The sequence below is a fragment of the Chiloscyllium punctatum genome, chromosome 3 (genome assembly GCF_047496795.1).
Source record: "Chiloscyllium punctatum isolate Juve2018m chromosome 3, sChiPun1.3, whole genome shotgun sequence".
In the NCBI taxonomy this organism is placed as follows: domain Eukaryota; kingdom Metazoa; phylum Chordata; class Chondrichthyes; order Orectolobiformes; family Hemiscylliidae; genus Chiloscyllium; species Chiloscyllium punctatum.
Window position 1 is genome coordinate 12,032,090 of NC_092741.1, and position 16,546 is coordinate 12,048,635.

General features: G+C 43.2%; 1 protein-coding gene and 1 long non-coding RNA gene across 2 annotated transcripts in view; one reads left to right on the forward strand and one right to left on the reverse strand.

Annotated features, from left to right (window-relative positions):
- LOC140455681 (uncharacterized) overlaps positions 1 to 16,546 on the forward strand; it is a 72,543-nt gene that overhangs the window by 16,576 nt on the left and 39,421 nt on the right. The window lies entirely within an intron of this gene.
- fbxo28 (F-box protein 28) overlaps positions 11,555 to 16,546 on the reverse strand; it is a 44,525-nt gene continuing 39,533 nt past the window's right edge. The window contains exon 5 of the mRNA XM_072550663.1: positions 11,555 to 14,793. Coding sequence (XP_072406764.1) covers positions 14,339 to 14,793 — 455 coding nt within the window. The 3' untranslated portion in view covers positions 11,555 to 14,338. The remainder of the gene's footprint in view (positions 14,794 to 16,546) is intronic.

The following is a 16,546-nucleotide window of genomic DNA, read 5'->3' on the forward strand; positions in this document are numbered from 1 at the left end:
GGGAAATTGTTTGCAACTGTACCAGCCTGTGTAAAAAGCCTCAGTGTGGTGTGGTTGATGTTTGTAAGGATATTGCTGGGATAAACAGAATAGTGATTCAGTTTGATTTGATTTAATTTTGTCATATGTACTGAGATGCAGTAGAAAGTATTGTTTTGTGTGCTAACCATATAAATCCTAACCTTACGTAAGTATTACAGGATAATAGAACAGAATGCAGAATATTGTATTACAATTACAGAGAAGGTGCAGATGAGATCAACTCTAATATATGAGAGATCTCTTCAGAAGTCTGATAACAGCAGGAAAGAAGCTATTCTTAAATCTGTTACATAGAAACAAAGAAGATAGGAACAGGGGGAGGCAATTTGGCCCTTCTAGCCTGCTCTGCCATTCATCACAACCATGGCTGGTTATCCAACTCAATAGCCTAATCCTACTTTCTCTCCATAACCTTTGATCCCATTTACCCCTAGTAGTATATCTAGCCATCTCTTGAATACCTTGAATACAATGTTTTGGCATCGACTACTTCCTGTGGTAATGAATTCCACAGGCTCATAACTCTTTGGTTAAAGAAATGTCTCCTCTTCTCTGTCTGAAATGGTCGACTCCTAATCCTCAGACTGTGATTCCAGGTTCTGGACACACCCATCATCTGGAACATTCTCCCTGCATCTCCCTGTTTCTCCCTGGATTCTCCCTGTTTTGTCCTGTTAGAATTTTATAAGTCTGTATGAGATCCACCCTCATTCATCTGAACTCCAGCAAAAACAATCCTAACCTAGTCAATCTCTCCTCATTTTGTTCCTCCATCCAAATCATTAGTATATATTGTGAATAGCTGGAGTCTCGCGCTGATCCCTGTGACACCCCACTAGCTACCACCTGCCAATTTGAAAAAGGCCCATTAATTCCTACACTTTGTTTCCTCTCTGCCAGTCAGTTTTCTATCCATCCCAATACACTTGCCCCAATCCTATGCACTTTAATCTTGCACAATAATCTCTTATGCGGGACTTTGTCAAACGCTTTTTGAAAGTCCAAATATACCACATCAACTGGTTCTGCTTGTCAACTCCAGTCATTACATTTTCATAGAATTCCAACAGATTTGTCAAGAATGATCTCCCATTCATAAATCCATGCTGACTCTGTCTGATCCTGCCACTGCTTTGTAAATGCTCTGCTATAAAGTCCTTGATAATGGATTCGAAAATTTTCCCCACTACTGATGTTAGGCTTACTGGTGTATAATTCCCTGTTTTCTCTCTACTTCCCTTTTTGAATATTGGAGTGACATTAGCTACCCTCCAATCTGTTTCAGAGTTGATAGAATCCTGGAAGATGACCACCAATGCATCCACTATTTCTAGAGCCATTTCCTAAGTACTCTGGGGTGTAGGTTATCAGGCCCATGGGATTTATCTACCTTTAATCCCATCAATTTTCCCAGACCATTTCTCTACTAATATTGATTTCCCTTAGTTCTTCCCTCCAACATTTCTGGAATCTAATTTGTATCTGATTTTGTGAAGACAGAACCAAAGTTTGTGTTCAGTTGCACAGCCATTTCTTTGTCCCCCATTATATATTCCTGTTCCTTTCTATAGGGGACCTACATTTGTCTTCATCAATCTCTTGCTCATCATGTTCCTATAGACACTCTTCATATCAGTTGATGTTTCCTGCAAGCTTGCTTTGTACAGTATTTTCCCCTTCTTAATCAATTCCTTGGGTCCTTTTTTTGCTGAATTCTAAACTGCTCTGATCCTCAGACCTATTATTTTTCTGTGCCAATATGTATGCTTCTTCCACTGATTGGATACTATCCATAGATTGGCCCTCTTTACCCATTTTGCATTTGTGCCAGACAGGAATAAACAGTTCTCCCATGCATTCCTTGAATGTTTGCCATTGCCTAACCACTGTCATCCCTTTAAGTAACTCTCCCCTATCTATCAAGGCAAACTCACACCTCATATCGTCATAGTTTCCTTTATTAAGATTCAGCACCCTAGTCTCCAAATCAATGATCTCACTCTCCAGCTTTATATAAAATTCTATCATGTAATCGTCACTGAACCCCAACAAGTCTCACACAGCTAGATTGAGAATGGTTCCCTTCTAATTACACAATATCCAGTCTAAGGTAGCCTGTTCTCTAGTTGGTTCCTCCACATTCGTATCAGTTGCATGCATGACACTGTGATCTTTGGTCATAAATTATTTGTCTTATGATCCTGCTCCACAGATACCTGATGAAGGAGCAGTGCTCAAAAAGCTAGTACTTCCAAATAAACCTGCTGGACTATAACCTGGTGTTGTGCAATTTTTAATTAGCTTGTACAGTTTTTGATTGCTTGTTATGTGGCTCTGATACCTGCTCATTGTTATTCTTGCTCATATTATTCATCTCTTCTACAATCCACGAGTTCCTCATCTAAGGCATTGTGTTTAATTTGATTTGCCCAATCTACGTGCAGGTTCCACCTTTGCCCTGCACAGGATGGAGTAGCTAGTGTACAGCCAGATTCAGCGTACACACATTCTGTGAGGAGGGATAGATAGTTGGTAGGGAAAAGGTGCAGTCAGTGTGATGGGTTGAAGTGTCTATTTTAATGCAAGAAGTATCTGGAATAAGGGTGATGAAATTAGAGCATGGATCAGTACTTGGAACTATGATGTTGTGGGCATTATGGAGACTTGGATATCAGGGGCAGGATTTAGATGGTTCAAAAGGAATGAGGTGGCGGGGGGGAGGTAAAAGAGGTGGGGGAGTGGCATTGCTCATCAGTGATAGTATCACAGCTACAAAAAGGGAAGTAATTGAGGAGGATTCATCTAAAGAGTCAGTATGGGTAGAAGTCAGAAACAGGAAAGGAGCAGTCACTTTACTGGGAGTTTTCTACAGACTCCCCCACTAGCAACAGAGACATGGAGGAACAGATTGGGAGGCAGATTTTGGAAAGTTGCAGAAATAACAGGGTTGTTGTCATGGGTGACTTGAAATTTCCTCATATTATAGTCATAGAGATGACTTCGGTCTAACCTGTCTATGCCGACCAGATATCCCAACCCAATCTAGTCCCACCTGCCAGCACCCAACCCATATCCCTCCAAACCCTTTCTATTCATATACCCATCCAAATGCCTCTTAAATGTTGCAATTATACCAGCCTCCACCACTTCCTCTGGCAGCTCATTCCATGTTCAAATAGTTTGAATGCAGCAGTTTTTGACAAGTGTGTCTAGGAAGGATTCTTGACTCAATATGTAGGTCGGCTGATTAGAGGGGAGGCCATACTGGATTTGGTGCTTCGAAATGAACCAGGTCAGGTGTCAGATCTCTTGGTGGGAGAGCATTTCAGTGATAGTGATCACAATTCCCTGACCTTTCCTATAGTCATGGAGAGGGATAGGAGCAGACAATGTGGAAAAGTACTTAACTGGGGAAGGGGGAATTACAATGCTATTAGGCAGGAATGGGGGTCACTGATATGGGAACATATGTTCTCAGGAAAACACACAACAGAAATGTGGAAGTTGTTGCATGTGCTGATAGTTCTGGATGTAAGTTTGCTTGCTGAGCTGGAAGGTTTTTTTTCCAGATGTTTTGTCACCATACTCATCAGAGGTAACATCATCAGTGAGCTTCCAGTGAAACACTGATGTAGGACCCACTTCCTGTTTATGTGTTTAGGTTTCCTTGGGTTGGTGAGGTCATTTCCTGTGGTGATATCATTTCCTGTTCTTTTTCTCAGTGTGGTAAATGGGGTCCAAGTCGATGTGTTTGTTGATACGAGTTGTGCTTTGAATGCCATGCTTCTAGAAATTCTCGTGCGTGTCTCTGTTTGGCTTGTCCTAGGATGAATGTGTTGTGCCAGTTGAAGTGGCATCCTTCCTCATCTGTATGTAAGGATACCAGTGATAGTGGTTCATAGTGAGACATGCATGAGAATTCGAAGAAGCACGGCATTCCAACTAGAACTCTATCAACAAACACATCAACTTGGACCCCATTAACCACCATCTGAGAAAAAGAACAGGAAATGACATCACAGGAAATAACCCAAGGAAACCTAAACACATAAATACAAAGTGGGTCATAGTACCAGTGCTTCACTGGAGGATCACTGATTATGTTACCTAGTATGGTGACGAAACATCTGAAAATGAACCTTCCAGCTCAGCGAGCAAACCTACAACCAGAACCTCGACCTGAACTGCAAATCTTCTCAAAACTTGCTAACTTGCTGATAGTGCTGGACAGGTTTGTCCCACTGACAGGATCATTCAGGGATGTAGAGAGGTAAAACATAGCCAGGAAGGAACTGAAGAATGGACTTAGAAGAGCTAGAAGGGGGCATCAAAAAGCTTTGGAGGGTAGGATTAACGAAAAACCTAAGGCATTCTACACTTGTGAGGAGCAAGAGGATGGCCAGAGAGAGGGTAGGACTGATTAGGGATAGTGCAGGAAACTTGTGCCTGGATTCAGAGGATATGGGGAAGTCCTTAATGAATACTTTGCTTCAGTATTCACTGGTGAGAGAGACCTTGTCTGGTGAGGACAGCGGAGACAGGCTGATATATTTGAACAGGTTGCTGTTAGGAAGGAAGATGTGTTGAAAACTTAGAAAAACGTAAGGATCGATAAGTCTCCTGGGTCAGACAGGATATACCCAAGGTTACTACAGGAAGTGAGGGAAGAGATTCCTGTGCCTTTGGTGATGATCTTTGCATCTTCACTGTCCACTGGAGTAGTGCCAGATGATTAGAGGGTGGCAAGTGTTATTTCCCTGATTAAGAAAGGGAACAGGGATAATCCTGTGCTCTACTGTTCTAATATATATATATATATATATATATATATATAAATAAAGTATATATTTGAAACGAAAAGGTCTTCAGCACAGATGTTGAGTGTATGATGTTTCCCTTGGCCTGGGGACTCTAAAACAAGAGGTCATAGTCTCAGGATACAATATAGGTCATTTTGTTCTGAGATGAGAGTTTTTTTCACTCTGGATGATTAACATGTGGAATTGTCTACCACAGAAGGCTGTGGAAGTCAAATCACTGAATACAGATATAAGTGTAACAGATTTCTAGAAAGGCTTCAAGGGGTGTAGGGACAGTGGGGTAAATATGGTATTGAGATAGGGGTTCAGCCACATTTGGGTTAAATGAAGTGGGCTCAATAGGCCAAATGGCTTACTCCTATTTCTACTTTCTATGTTGCTGTCCTTCTTGGCGTCTTCCAGAGGTCCCCAGCATCACAGACAAGATGATGTGGGAGCAGAAGTCCACCATTCAGTCCACTGAATCTATTCTGTTACTCAAGAAAATCATGGCTCATTTGATAATCCTCAACTCCACTTTCCTACTTCTTTCTCATAACATTTGATTAAAACTGTCTCAGCCTTAAATATACATAACAACACAGCTTTGACAGACTTCTGTGGTAAAAAATTCTACAAATTCAAAACTCTGAGGGAAAAAAAAATCCTCATCTGTCTTAAATGTGTGACCCTGTATTCTGAGATTATGTGCTCTGATGCTAGACTCTCCCATAAGGAGAAACAATTTACCTGCATCTACCCAGGCAAGCCCCCACCCCAAATTTTGTTTGTTTCAATAAGGTTGCCTCTCATTTTGCTCAACTCCAATGAGTAGACACATGACCTACTCAACCTTTCAAGAGATGAGCCCTCCATCCTTTACATCAGCCGTGAACCTTCTCTGGTCAATCTCAATTCCAATATGTTTCTTTAGATAAGGGGACCAAAACTATTCATTGTATTCCATGTATGGTCTAACTAGTGATATCTATAGTTTCAGCAAGATCACCCTATTTATATACTCTATTCCCTTTTGAAATATAGGGCAACATTCCATTTGCCTTCCCAATAACCTGCTGAGTCAGTATGCTGGCCGTTTGTGAATAATCCATTCCCAAATCTTCTGTGCTGTTGTTTTCTGCAGTTTTTATCCATTTAACTAATATCCAGTTCCTCTGTTCTTCCTATCAAAGTGCACAGTCTTCAACAAAATTGATTCCCTCCACATTATATCAACAATGACAGAGACAATCAATACTGCAAAGGTTACAAACACCGAGAACATTTCTGGCAATATTACTAAAGACTTTCTTTTAGAATCCCTACAGTGTGGAAGCAGGCCATTCAGCTTGAGTTGAGAGTGCATTGCTGGGAAAGCACAGCAGATCAGGCAGCATCCGAGGAGCAGGAGTATCGATGTTTCTAGTATAAGCCCTTCATCAGAAATCTTTGGTCTGAGTCCACAATGACCCTCCAAAGAGCATCCCACCCAGATTTATCCCTGTAACCCTAGCTAATTGACCTGGCCTTAACATCCCTGAATACTATGGACAGTTTACCATGTCAATCTACCTATTCTGTAAATCTTTGGACTGAGGGAGGAAACCCACGTAGCCACAGGGAGAACATGCAAACTTCACATAGAACCTGTGTCCCTGACACTGTGAGGCAGCAGGGCTAATCATTGGTGCTCCAGAATTAGCTGAGAAAATTGCCCAGACACATTCTCTGCACAAAAAAAGTAGAACAAGTCCAATGTGGACCACTACCATCCTATCTGTCTAACAAGTGGCACTTGCAAAGGAAGAATATATTCATTGATGTTTGGGTTTCACCAGGCCCATTCAGCTCCTGACCTCATTACTGCCTTGGTTTAAACATGGACAGAACAGCTGAACTACAGAGCTGAGTGTCATTGCTCTTGACATAAAGGTGCTCTGGCAAAACTGGAATAAATAGGAACTGGGGGAAATCTCTCCATAGCTAGCACAAAGGAGGGTGGTTGTGGATGAAGGTCTAGAAACTGAACTCGACCAGTCAAAAAAGCATGGCTACAATAACTTGACATATGAAATATGTGGGGAAATTTGAGGTAATGTATTTTGGCAGGAAGAGAAGCTGAAAACTTCAAATGGGGGGAAAACTGCAAGTTATAGAATATAGAGAATGGGATTCCTTGTCCATCAATCACAAAAAGCTGGCATCGAAGTACAACAAAATAATAGGGAAGACCAATGGAATGTTAGCCTTTGTTTCCAAGGGAATGGAATAAAGAATTAGTGAGGTTTTGCTAAAACTGTGCGCAAGACACTAGTCAGACCACAGCTGGAATAGTGAATAGTTTTGATCTTATCTATGGAGTATACTGGCACTCGACACAGTCCAGAGAAGGTTCCCTAGGCTGATACCAAATATGGACAGACTGTCCTCTGAGGAGAGGGTTGAGTATATTAGGCCTGGACTTGTTTGAATACAGAAGAATAAGAGGGAATCTTACTAAAACATACAAGATGCATAGGGAATTGGCAGGGTAGTTGTGGAAAAGCTGGTTATCCTCTGGAGAGTCTTGGGTGGCACAATGGTTAGCATTGCTGCCTCAGTGCCAAGGACCCAGGTTGAAGCCCAGCCTTGGGTGACTGTGTGGAGTTTGCACATTCTCCTCTTGTCTGCATGGTTTTCCATGGGTGCTTTGGTTTTCTCCCACAGTTTGAAGATTTGCAAGTGAGATGAATTGGCCATACTAAATTGTCCTTAGTGTCCTGAAATGTGTAGGCCATGTGGATTAGCCGTGGCAAATGTGGGGATAGAGTAGATGGCTGGTGCTGGGCAGGATGGTCTTCAGAGAATCGATGTGGACCAAATGGTTTCTTACTACGGCATAGGGATTCTGTGGTTCAAAGGCTCTCAGAATAAGGGGTCACACTTAAAACAGAGGAATTTCTTCTCTAAGGGTTTTGAATCCGTGCAAGTCTTTATTGCAGAAGTCTGTTGAGGCACATTCAAGGCAGAGAAAGACAGATTTTTAATCATTAAGGGAATAAACGGGAAAAGGTAGGAAGGTGAATTTGAGAATTATATCATCTATTGTCTCATTGAATGGCCAAGCAGATTTGATGGGCTGAATAGCCTACTTCTCTCTTTTGTCTTAGAAGCAGATCAAAAGCTGGAAATTGTGCTAACTCACCTCCTGTCTACCATCTACAAGGCACAAATCAGGAATGTGATGGAATACTTTGTCCTTGATGAGTGCAATTCCACCAACATTTCAGTTTGACACCATTCAACAAAAAGCAATCCACCTGATTAACACCCAATTCACTACTGACACGAATGCAACTACTATCTATAAAATGCACTGTAGTAAACACACCAAAGCATCTTCCAAAAATATCCTATAACCTCAATCACATGGGACAGGACAGCAGATGCAAGGGATTACAATAACCTATAAGTTCCCCATCAGACCATACACCATCCTGACTTTGTACTGTATCACTGTTCCTTCATTGCCCCTCGGTGACTCTTTCCTAACCAAACTGAGTGTGTTCCTACACCTCAAGTACTGCAGTGGTTCAGGATGAGTCTCCTCCAACATGTCCATATCCCATTAATATAAGGAAGAAAATCATCACTACCTACCAGAAGCTGAGAAAAGATTTCTCTGACACTTTTTCCAATCTCCCTCACCCTGCACCATGACCCCATCACTGAGCTTCATGCCTGTTTGCCATCTTTCGTAACTCAACCTCAAACAGCATGTTTTCACCTCCACAACAGGATTATCCTGGTAGATTCATCATCTCAAACTTTTTCTGTCTCACTGAACTTATTTCTTCCTACTTTATTGTATTTTTTTCTCTCCTTGTCCTATCTCTCCCAATCTGTACCAAAACTTCTTACTGCCACTTTTAGTTTCCTGGCCCTAATAATCTCCTTTAAACTCTGAACATTCAGTTTCTCTTCACTTGCATCATCCATCAAAACCAAGTGCTTTCTGCTTCTTGCTGAAAGAGAGATTCAATCAATCCTCAATGAACACTTTCTCAGGAACATTCCTTCTTTCATTCAACTCACTTCACTTTCTCCAAATAGTATTGCTATGAGTAACCATGTGTGTTCTGTCTACGCCTGGCTCTTTGTAGCATTTGTGACAAATTCCTACTCCCTGTACTAATTGATACCCCTCTATTTTTCTCCAGCACACTGACGACTGTAATATTACCATTTCCTGCCATGAACTGCAAAACAGCAACTTGGACTTCCAATTTGCTCCCCCCTCACCTTTAGATGGCCCATCACCAGCAGCTCCCTTCCCTTTCTTGATTGTCTCCATATCTGGCATTTACCTATCAAAAACTAATCTTTAAGAACCCACTCACTCTCATTACCTACCTCAACTATACCTGTTTACACCCTGCAAGGAATTCATTGTGTTTGTCCAGTTGCTCCATCAGATCTGTTCTGATGATGCTACCATCCATGCCAGCATTCCTGACATTTTCCTTTTGACTCAACCAAATGACGTTTGAGTGTGGTTGATAGGGTCTCTGACAATCACTGATCTAATTTCTGCACTTCTGTTTTTACCCCTTCTCAGACCAAAATAATATTTCCCTTGCCCTCACCTTCCACATCACCAGCCTCCATATTCAAAGGATCATTCTCTGCCCTTCCGTCACCCCCAGCATGATACCACCATGAAACCATATGGTCCCCTCCTCATGCTGATATTTATGACCTCAGCCTATTGCAGTGTTCCAATGGAACTGCAATACAAGATTGATGAACAGTACATAATCTTTCAATTAGGCATTTGATTGCCTTGCGTAGTCAAGACTGAGTTTACCAATGATGCTGAATGATCTACTTGTAATGTTGTTAGTCTTTGCATCTATTGGCCTTAATCTTGTTTTTCTTGCTTTTTTATTCACACTTCCTTGGGATTTCTCATTTTTCTACTTCACCCATTACCATTTCCTTCGGCTCTTTTATCATTCAATAGCTCCTGTGTTCTGCCCTACCACACATGGTGGCACAGTAGTTAGCACTGCTGCTTCACAGCACCAGAGACCCGGGTTCAATTCCCACCTCAGGCAACTGTCTGTGTGGAGTTTGCATGTTCTCCCTGTGTATGCGTGGGTTTCCTCTGGGTGCTCTGGTTTCGTCTCACAGTCCAAAAATGTGCAGGATAGATGAATTGACCATGCTAAATTGCCTGTAGTGTTAGGTGAAGGAGTAAATGTAGAGAAATGGGTCTGGGTTGGTTGCTGGTCGGTGTGGACCTGTTGGGGCGAAGGGCCTGTTTCCACACTGTAAGTAATCTAAAAAAAAATCTTCTCCTTTTCCACCTATAACATTTCAACTTTTGCTAGTTCTGATGAAAGGTCCTGGTCTGAAGCATTAATTCTTGTTTTCCCCTCCACAGGTACTGCGTGATTTGCTGAGTATCTGCAGCTTTTTGCTTTCAACTCCATCTACATTTTTAAAACCTTCAATGGCCTCAGTCCTATCTCTGCAATCATCTGCAATAACTATGTTTCTCAAATTCTGGCAATGCTTGAAATGCTGGAAGTTCCTCCAACTCCATTTCTCTTGCCCCCTTTAAGATGCTCCATGTAGCCTAACAAGTTTTTGTCACATGTCCTCATATCTCATGTGGCTCCTGTGGTATGCCTTCAATGTTCTGTACAAGCAGAAGTTTGAAAGAACACAAGGAGCCAGGTAGCATCAAGAGGTTGAGAAGTTGATGTTTGGGGTATAACCCTAACTTCAATGTTCCATAAAGGTGCTATACAAATAAGAGTTATTGAATAATGACAACAACTACAAAAATGACATAATGAATGTATGAGGACATTAAGTAGAACAGGCCAATATTCTCTAGGTGAATGACAAGTCATCTCATTAAACGTTTGACATAGCAAATACTAAAAGAAACCCATCTCTGCTGGCTGGAGTTGAGAACCAGAACAAGTCTTAGGTTAGAGGTGTTGGGTGTTTGGTACTGAGAGGATCAAGCTTGTCAATCCTTGAACTCGCTCCATCAGAAGACTATGGATGCTCAGTTCATGAACTCCCTGCCATCCCCACACCTGAAAAAACTGATTACTCAAGAGTAAAATGGGATATGAGCTTGACAGGGAAATTAAGTTGATTTGGATGTTCAGGTGAGCTATTTCTTATGTTCAGTTGAGATCCTCTGTGTATAAATCGGATGTCTCCCAAGTCAGTGCATCTTCTAAAGAAACCTGAAGAGCCAACACCACATTGGTGTGACAGTAGTGTTACCATGGTTCCATGCCAGAGCGCATCCCCTGATGAATGAAGCGGTGAACTGGTTACAAATGTATAAGAACAGGTAAGGGCTAAGCCTTTACAACAACAGGAATGGAAAGTTTCTTTTTAGATAAACCTTGTTTAACAAACCGCTCCCCCCTTCCCCCCAAATCAAAGAATGATTGTTAAAACAGTCAGTACAGTCTCAACCTAAGAAACAGCCCTTACTGGACATCCAGGATATTTTTAATCAGCGAAGGAAACATTTCAAATAACAGAAATGTATATTTTCTTCTTTTGTAAAGTAAGACATGTTTAACCCGTGGAGTATTCAATGTCTTTTTATACAACTTAAAGAACACCTTAAAAGGTGCTGACATCATTCCATTATTGAACTTTTGGTGCATTTGGCCATTCATTCTTGTTGAACTTAAAAATAAGAACTCACAATAAACATTTATTTTATTTTTCTGTTCTCCTGTAAAGTAATTTCCATGCTGGGGTACATGCCCACAGACACTGAAAGGTCATTCTTTTTCTGCAGAATGATCAACTGGTTGGTACCACAGCCTAGCACGACACTGTCTGCCAGTGGATATTCTTCCCCAGAGATTGCTAGAATTAACTGACCAATATTTTCTTTCCCAGCCAAAGGAACTGAGGCCAACTATAGTTGCCCTAAACCCAACCCAAATTGACTTACTCAAATTTGTCAAACCAGTTAGTATCCTTCAACAGGTTATAATTCCAGCTCATCAGTCTGTAGGTGAGTTTGCACATGTTTTGGGGGTTATGTGTCTGTAAACCAGGTCCTGTAACAACACAATAAGCAGGAATACAATTGCTCCTTAGAATCCTCAATATGGCGTGAAGAATCTTTAGAGACCTCTCAGAACCAGAGTCCAGCCCTGCATTGACTGCCGCATTAAGGCTTGATTCTTCTTTCAGTTTTTGGCTCACAGCAGTGTTGTATTCACCTCCCAGTAAGCAGATTCCCGTTGGTGCACAGGAGGTTGTTAAGGGTCCCAGTGTATCAAAAAAATTCTGCAAAGTCTGATGGCTACCATGCAAGAGTCAGACTAAGGACACCTCAAAGTCCAAGCTTGTGATGGGGCAATCGGTGAAAAACAGATCAAAGGCACACACACACACACAAAGCAGGGAGGGCAATGGAACAGGCTCAAATTCAAGTAAGCGTTAATCCTACCCCCTCACTTTTTCATAAACACTGAGGGAAAGGAGCTCAGACACGGCAAAGAGGACTGGAGATAGATCTTGGGAGAAGAGTGCCAGGAGAAAATCAGTATTGCAATCATTGAAGCTGAAAGCTCCATTAGTGTAGAAGTGACAAGGAAGAGAAAAGCAGCTGCCTGTGACAGGAACACCAGATCATAAGGAATGATTGAGGATTGGTTTCAAAATGCTGACAACTTTCTGAAGAACCTTACAGTGTCCTAAAACCTAGACATCAATACCATCTGCTTTAAGAGGCCACACAATTTTTGTGTTACAACTGTAGTGTGGAGCCAGAGGGTTTTTTTTTGGGGGGGGAGGGGGGGGGGGGAAAGCAGAAAGAGGTATGAAATCCTAGCAGTCTAGTACTTGGCATTGTCATCAACCCCTTCCTGGAGAGGGCTGTGGTGGATAATGGAAGTGGCAGGATGTGACTGAATAGAGGCTAAAGTTTGTAATTGGTAAAGCTGCCTCGAGATGAACAGTAGCATTACTTTGAGTGACAACTCCTCAGGAGCAGCATGAGAAGAATCACTGAGTGACACTGCCTCGGGCTGGGGCTGACTAATGGCATTGGTACCCCCTGGATGCGCTATTTTCAGTGAAGAGATAAATTTAGTTTTTTAGATAGTGTGTTATTCCTAGTCATGCACTTCACATTGTCCATGAGATACAAACAAGAGCTGGCTGTGCACAGCAGTGAGGTAAAAGACCCTAACACTTACTAGGTTACCTGTTTACTTTTACAATGCCATGCAAATTTATTCTGAGTAAAAGTCCTATCAGAAACAATAAATGAATCAGCATTTGATCTACCCTTCCTTGACAACCAATACTGGGATTAGGCCCTACCTCCCAGGTTATACTGGCACAGTACTTAGGAGAAAGTTGTACTGCTAGTATTACTGAGTGAACAGTTAGGACGACAGATTGCTGCACTCCCTGGTGTTGCCGATGTGTTGGGAGACCCCAAACCCACTGATCAAATGAATAGGCCATCTATCCAGCATCATGGGAGCAGTTAGATGTGGGTAATTCACAATGTCCTCACACTCCATTATGCCTCTGCTACAACAGCAGCTTGTCTGATATAAGTTTGTTTTGGGGATAAAGTTCTCTCCTTATTCCAATCTTCCTTCAGTATTCAAAAGGACAAAGCCACAGGAATTCTGGGCCCTAAGCTTTAATGACCCAAGCTCTCTGCAAAAACATACAGAATCCAACCTGTTGTTACCCTTCAACCTGACCTATTTTGAACGGTGTGGGGGTAGAGAGTAAATCATAACTCTGAAACCCACACTCATAGGATAATTAGAAGAAAACATATGCTGGGTCATAGTGCCCACATTCAACAAACTGTCACAGGTAGGCTGCCCTCTTATCCTGAATGCTTTAACTCTGGTGAGGATGTAGTCTTCAAGATGGCAGCAGGCCATTTGGCCATTGGGACATCAGAAGTGAGCCAGATCCACTCCAAACTTAGTGCATAAACAAATATTTCTGGGGGAGCTGATCAACTGACCAGCAGAAGGAACTATCTTACACCCTGGGAAGGGAGATGCTGACACTCAGGCCTACAGTTTTGTTGCCCTACCCAAGACCAGCAAACTGAACACATACAATTCTTCAATAAGAATAGTCTGTATTATTTGAGCTGGATTACCACTTGTTCCACCTTTGACAGATGGCCCACCCAGGGAGTTTAACTGATTCAGTCATCCAGTACTGGGGAAAAGAGCAGAGTTTAATTCAGCTCTGCTCTGGTCAGCTCCCAATGTAGTGCTTTCCATCGCCTCCCTCCCCAGGGCTACTAACTCTGCCCAATCATATGACTGGAGCCTGTTGCCATCCCAATACCTTGTCTGTTCTCCTAACCTGTGTCATCCTGCACCGTATATACAGTGTAACTTGGTGCAGAAGCACACAAATACCTATTACCATTATGAGTGACACAAGAACAATAAGATCTCCCTCTTGCAACCTCCAGCTCATTTCCTGCTCCGAAGGCGCTTGGCACGGGTGGGTAAGTCTGAGGCATTGCGCTCTGGTGATGCCTTCTTGCGTTTGCTTTGCCCGGTAGTGGCTTGATCAGCAGCAGCCCGGCTCTCAATGACTCGTTCCAGAAGCTCCTGCAGGTCTTTGATCTTCTGCTCGTTCTGCTGGTGTTTAAGGGCATGCTCAGCCAGCTTTCGGTCCAGTTCAGCCAGCCGGGCATTCTGCTCGCTGATGATCTGGTTCTGCTCTAGGATTTTCTGATCCTGGTCCTGGAGTTGTTTCAGCTGCTCCTGGAATTTGACCCGGAACTCTGAGACCTCACGCCTGGTAGCCGTCACGTTCAGTCCCTGTGCTTTCATCTGCTGCTGGAGTTTGCAGAGCTCTTGCCGGGCAGGATTCTGTTTAGAGAAGAGCTGCACTGCTGTTAGTGTGGTGGATGGCCCAGGCACTGCATACGAGAAAAAAGCAACAAAACACTGTTTAAAAACTCAAACCATACCTTAGGTTGCTTTGTTTCTTTCACTCTACCTCCAAAAGGCGCAATTCCATGATCAATCCTCTGGAACCCCAGCTAGGTGCATGTGTTGAACATGATTCATTTCAAAGGCACAGGTAGAACAGTATCGATGTTATTAATGGGGTAGTAATCCTGAGCACTGGGCTAATGCTCTGCAGATTGTATTTCAATTGCACTGCAACAGTTCAAATTCAAATAATAAAACTGAAATGAAAAACTAATCAATTACTGTCTAGGTTGAATGTGCATGTTCTCCTGTGTCTGCATGGATTTCTACCAGGTGCTCTGGTTTCCTTCCACAGTCCAAAGATGTGCAGGTTAGTTGGACTGGCCATGCTAATTTGCCCCACAATGTCCAGTGATATGCAGGCGAGGCGGATTAGCCATGGGAAATGCCAGGTTCTAGGGATAGGGTAGGGGGCGGGTCTAGGTGGGATGCTCTTCGGAGGGTCAATGCAGATTTGATGGGCCAATGGCCTCTTTCTGCACTACATAATTCTATAACTATAACAAAGATTAAGAGACTACTGGATTGTCAAAAAGACCCAATTAGTATACTGATGTTCATTTGGAACGGAAAGCAGCCATTTCATAATCTGGATTAATGGTGCTGGAAGAGCACAGCAGTTCAGGCAGCATCCAAGGAGCAGCAAAATCGACGTTTCGGGCAAAAGCCCTTCATCAGGAATAAAGGCAGTGAGCCTGAAGCGTGGAGAGATAAGCTAGAGGAGGGTGGGGAGAGAGTAGCATAGAGTACAATGGGTGAGTGGGGGAGGAGATGAAGGTGATAGGTCAAGGAGGAGAGGGTGGAGTGGATAGGTCGAAAAGGAGATAGGCAGGTCGGACAAGTCCGGACAAGTCAAGGAGACAGTGCTGAGCTGTAAGTTTGAAACTAGGATGAGGTGGGGGAAGGGTAAATGAGGAAGCTGTTGGAAGTCCACATTGATGCCCTGGGGTTGACGTGTTCCAAAGCGGAAGATGCGGCGTTCTTCCTCCAGGCGTCTGGTGGTGAGGGAGCGGCGGTGAAGGAGGCCCAGGACCTCCATGTCCTCGGCAGAGTGGGAGGGGGAGTTGAAATGTTGGGCCACGGGGCGGTTTGGTTGATTGGTGCGGGTGTCTTGGAGATGTTCCCTAAAGCGCTCTGCTAGGAGGCGCCCAGTCTCCCCAATGGAGAGGAGACCACATCGGGAGCAACAGATACAATAAATGATATTAGTGGATGTGCAGGTAAAACTTTGATGGATGTGGAAGGCTCCTTTAGGGCCTTGGATAGAGGTGAGGGTGGAGGTATGGGCACAGGTCTTACAGTTCCTGCGGTGGCAGGGGAAGTGCCAGGATGGGAGGGTGGGTCATAGGGGGGTGTGGACCTGACCAGGGCAGAACGCCCCTGGTGCTCACCTTCCACCTTACAAACCTTCACATAAACCAAATCATCCGCCGACATTTCCGCCACCTCCAAAAAGACCCCACCACCAGGGATATATTTCCCTCCCCACCCCTTTCCGCCTTCCGCAAAGACCGTTCCCTCCGTGACTACCTGGTCAGGTCCACACCCATTACGACCCACCCTCCCATCCTGGCACTTTCCCCTGCCACCGCAGGAACTGTAAAACCTGTGCCTACACCTCCTCCCTCACCTCTATCCAAGGCCCTAAAGGAGCCTTCCACATTCAAAGTTTTACCT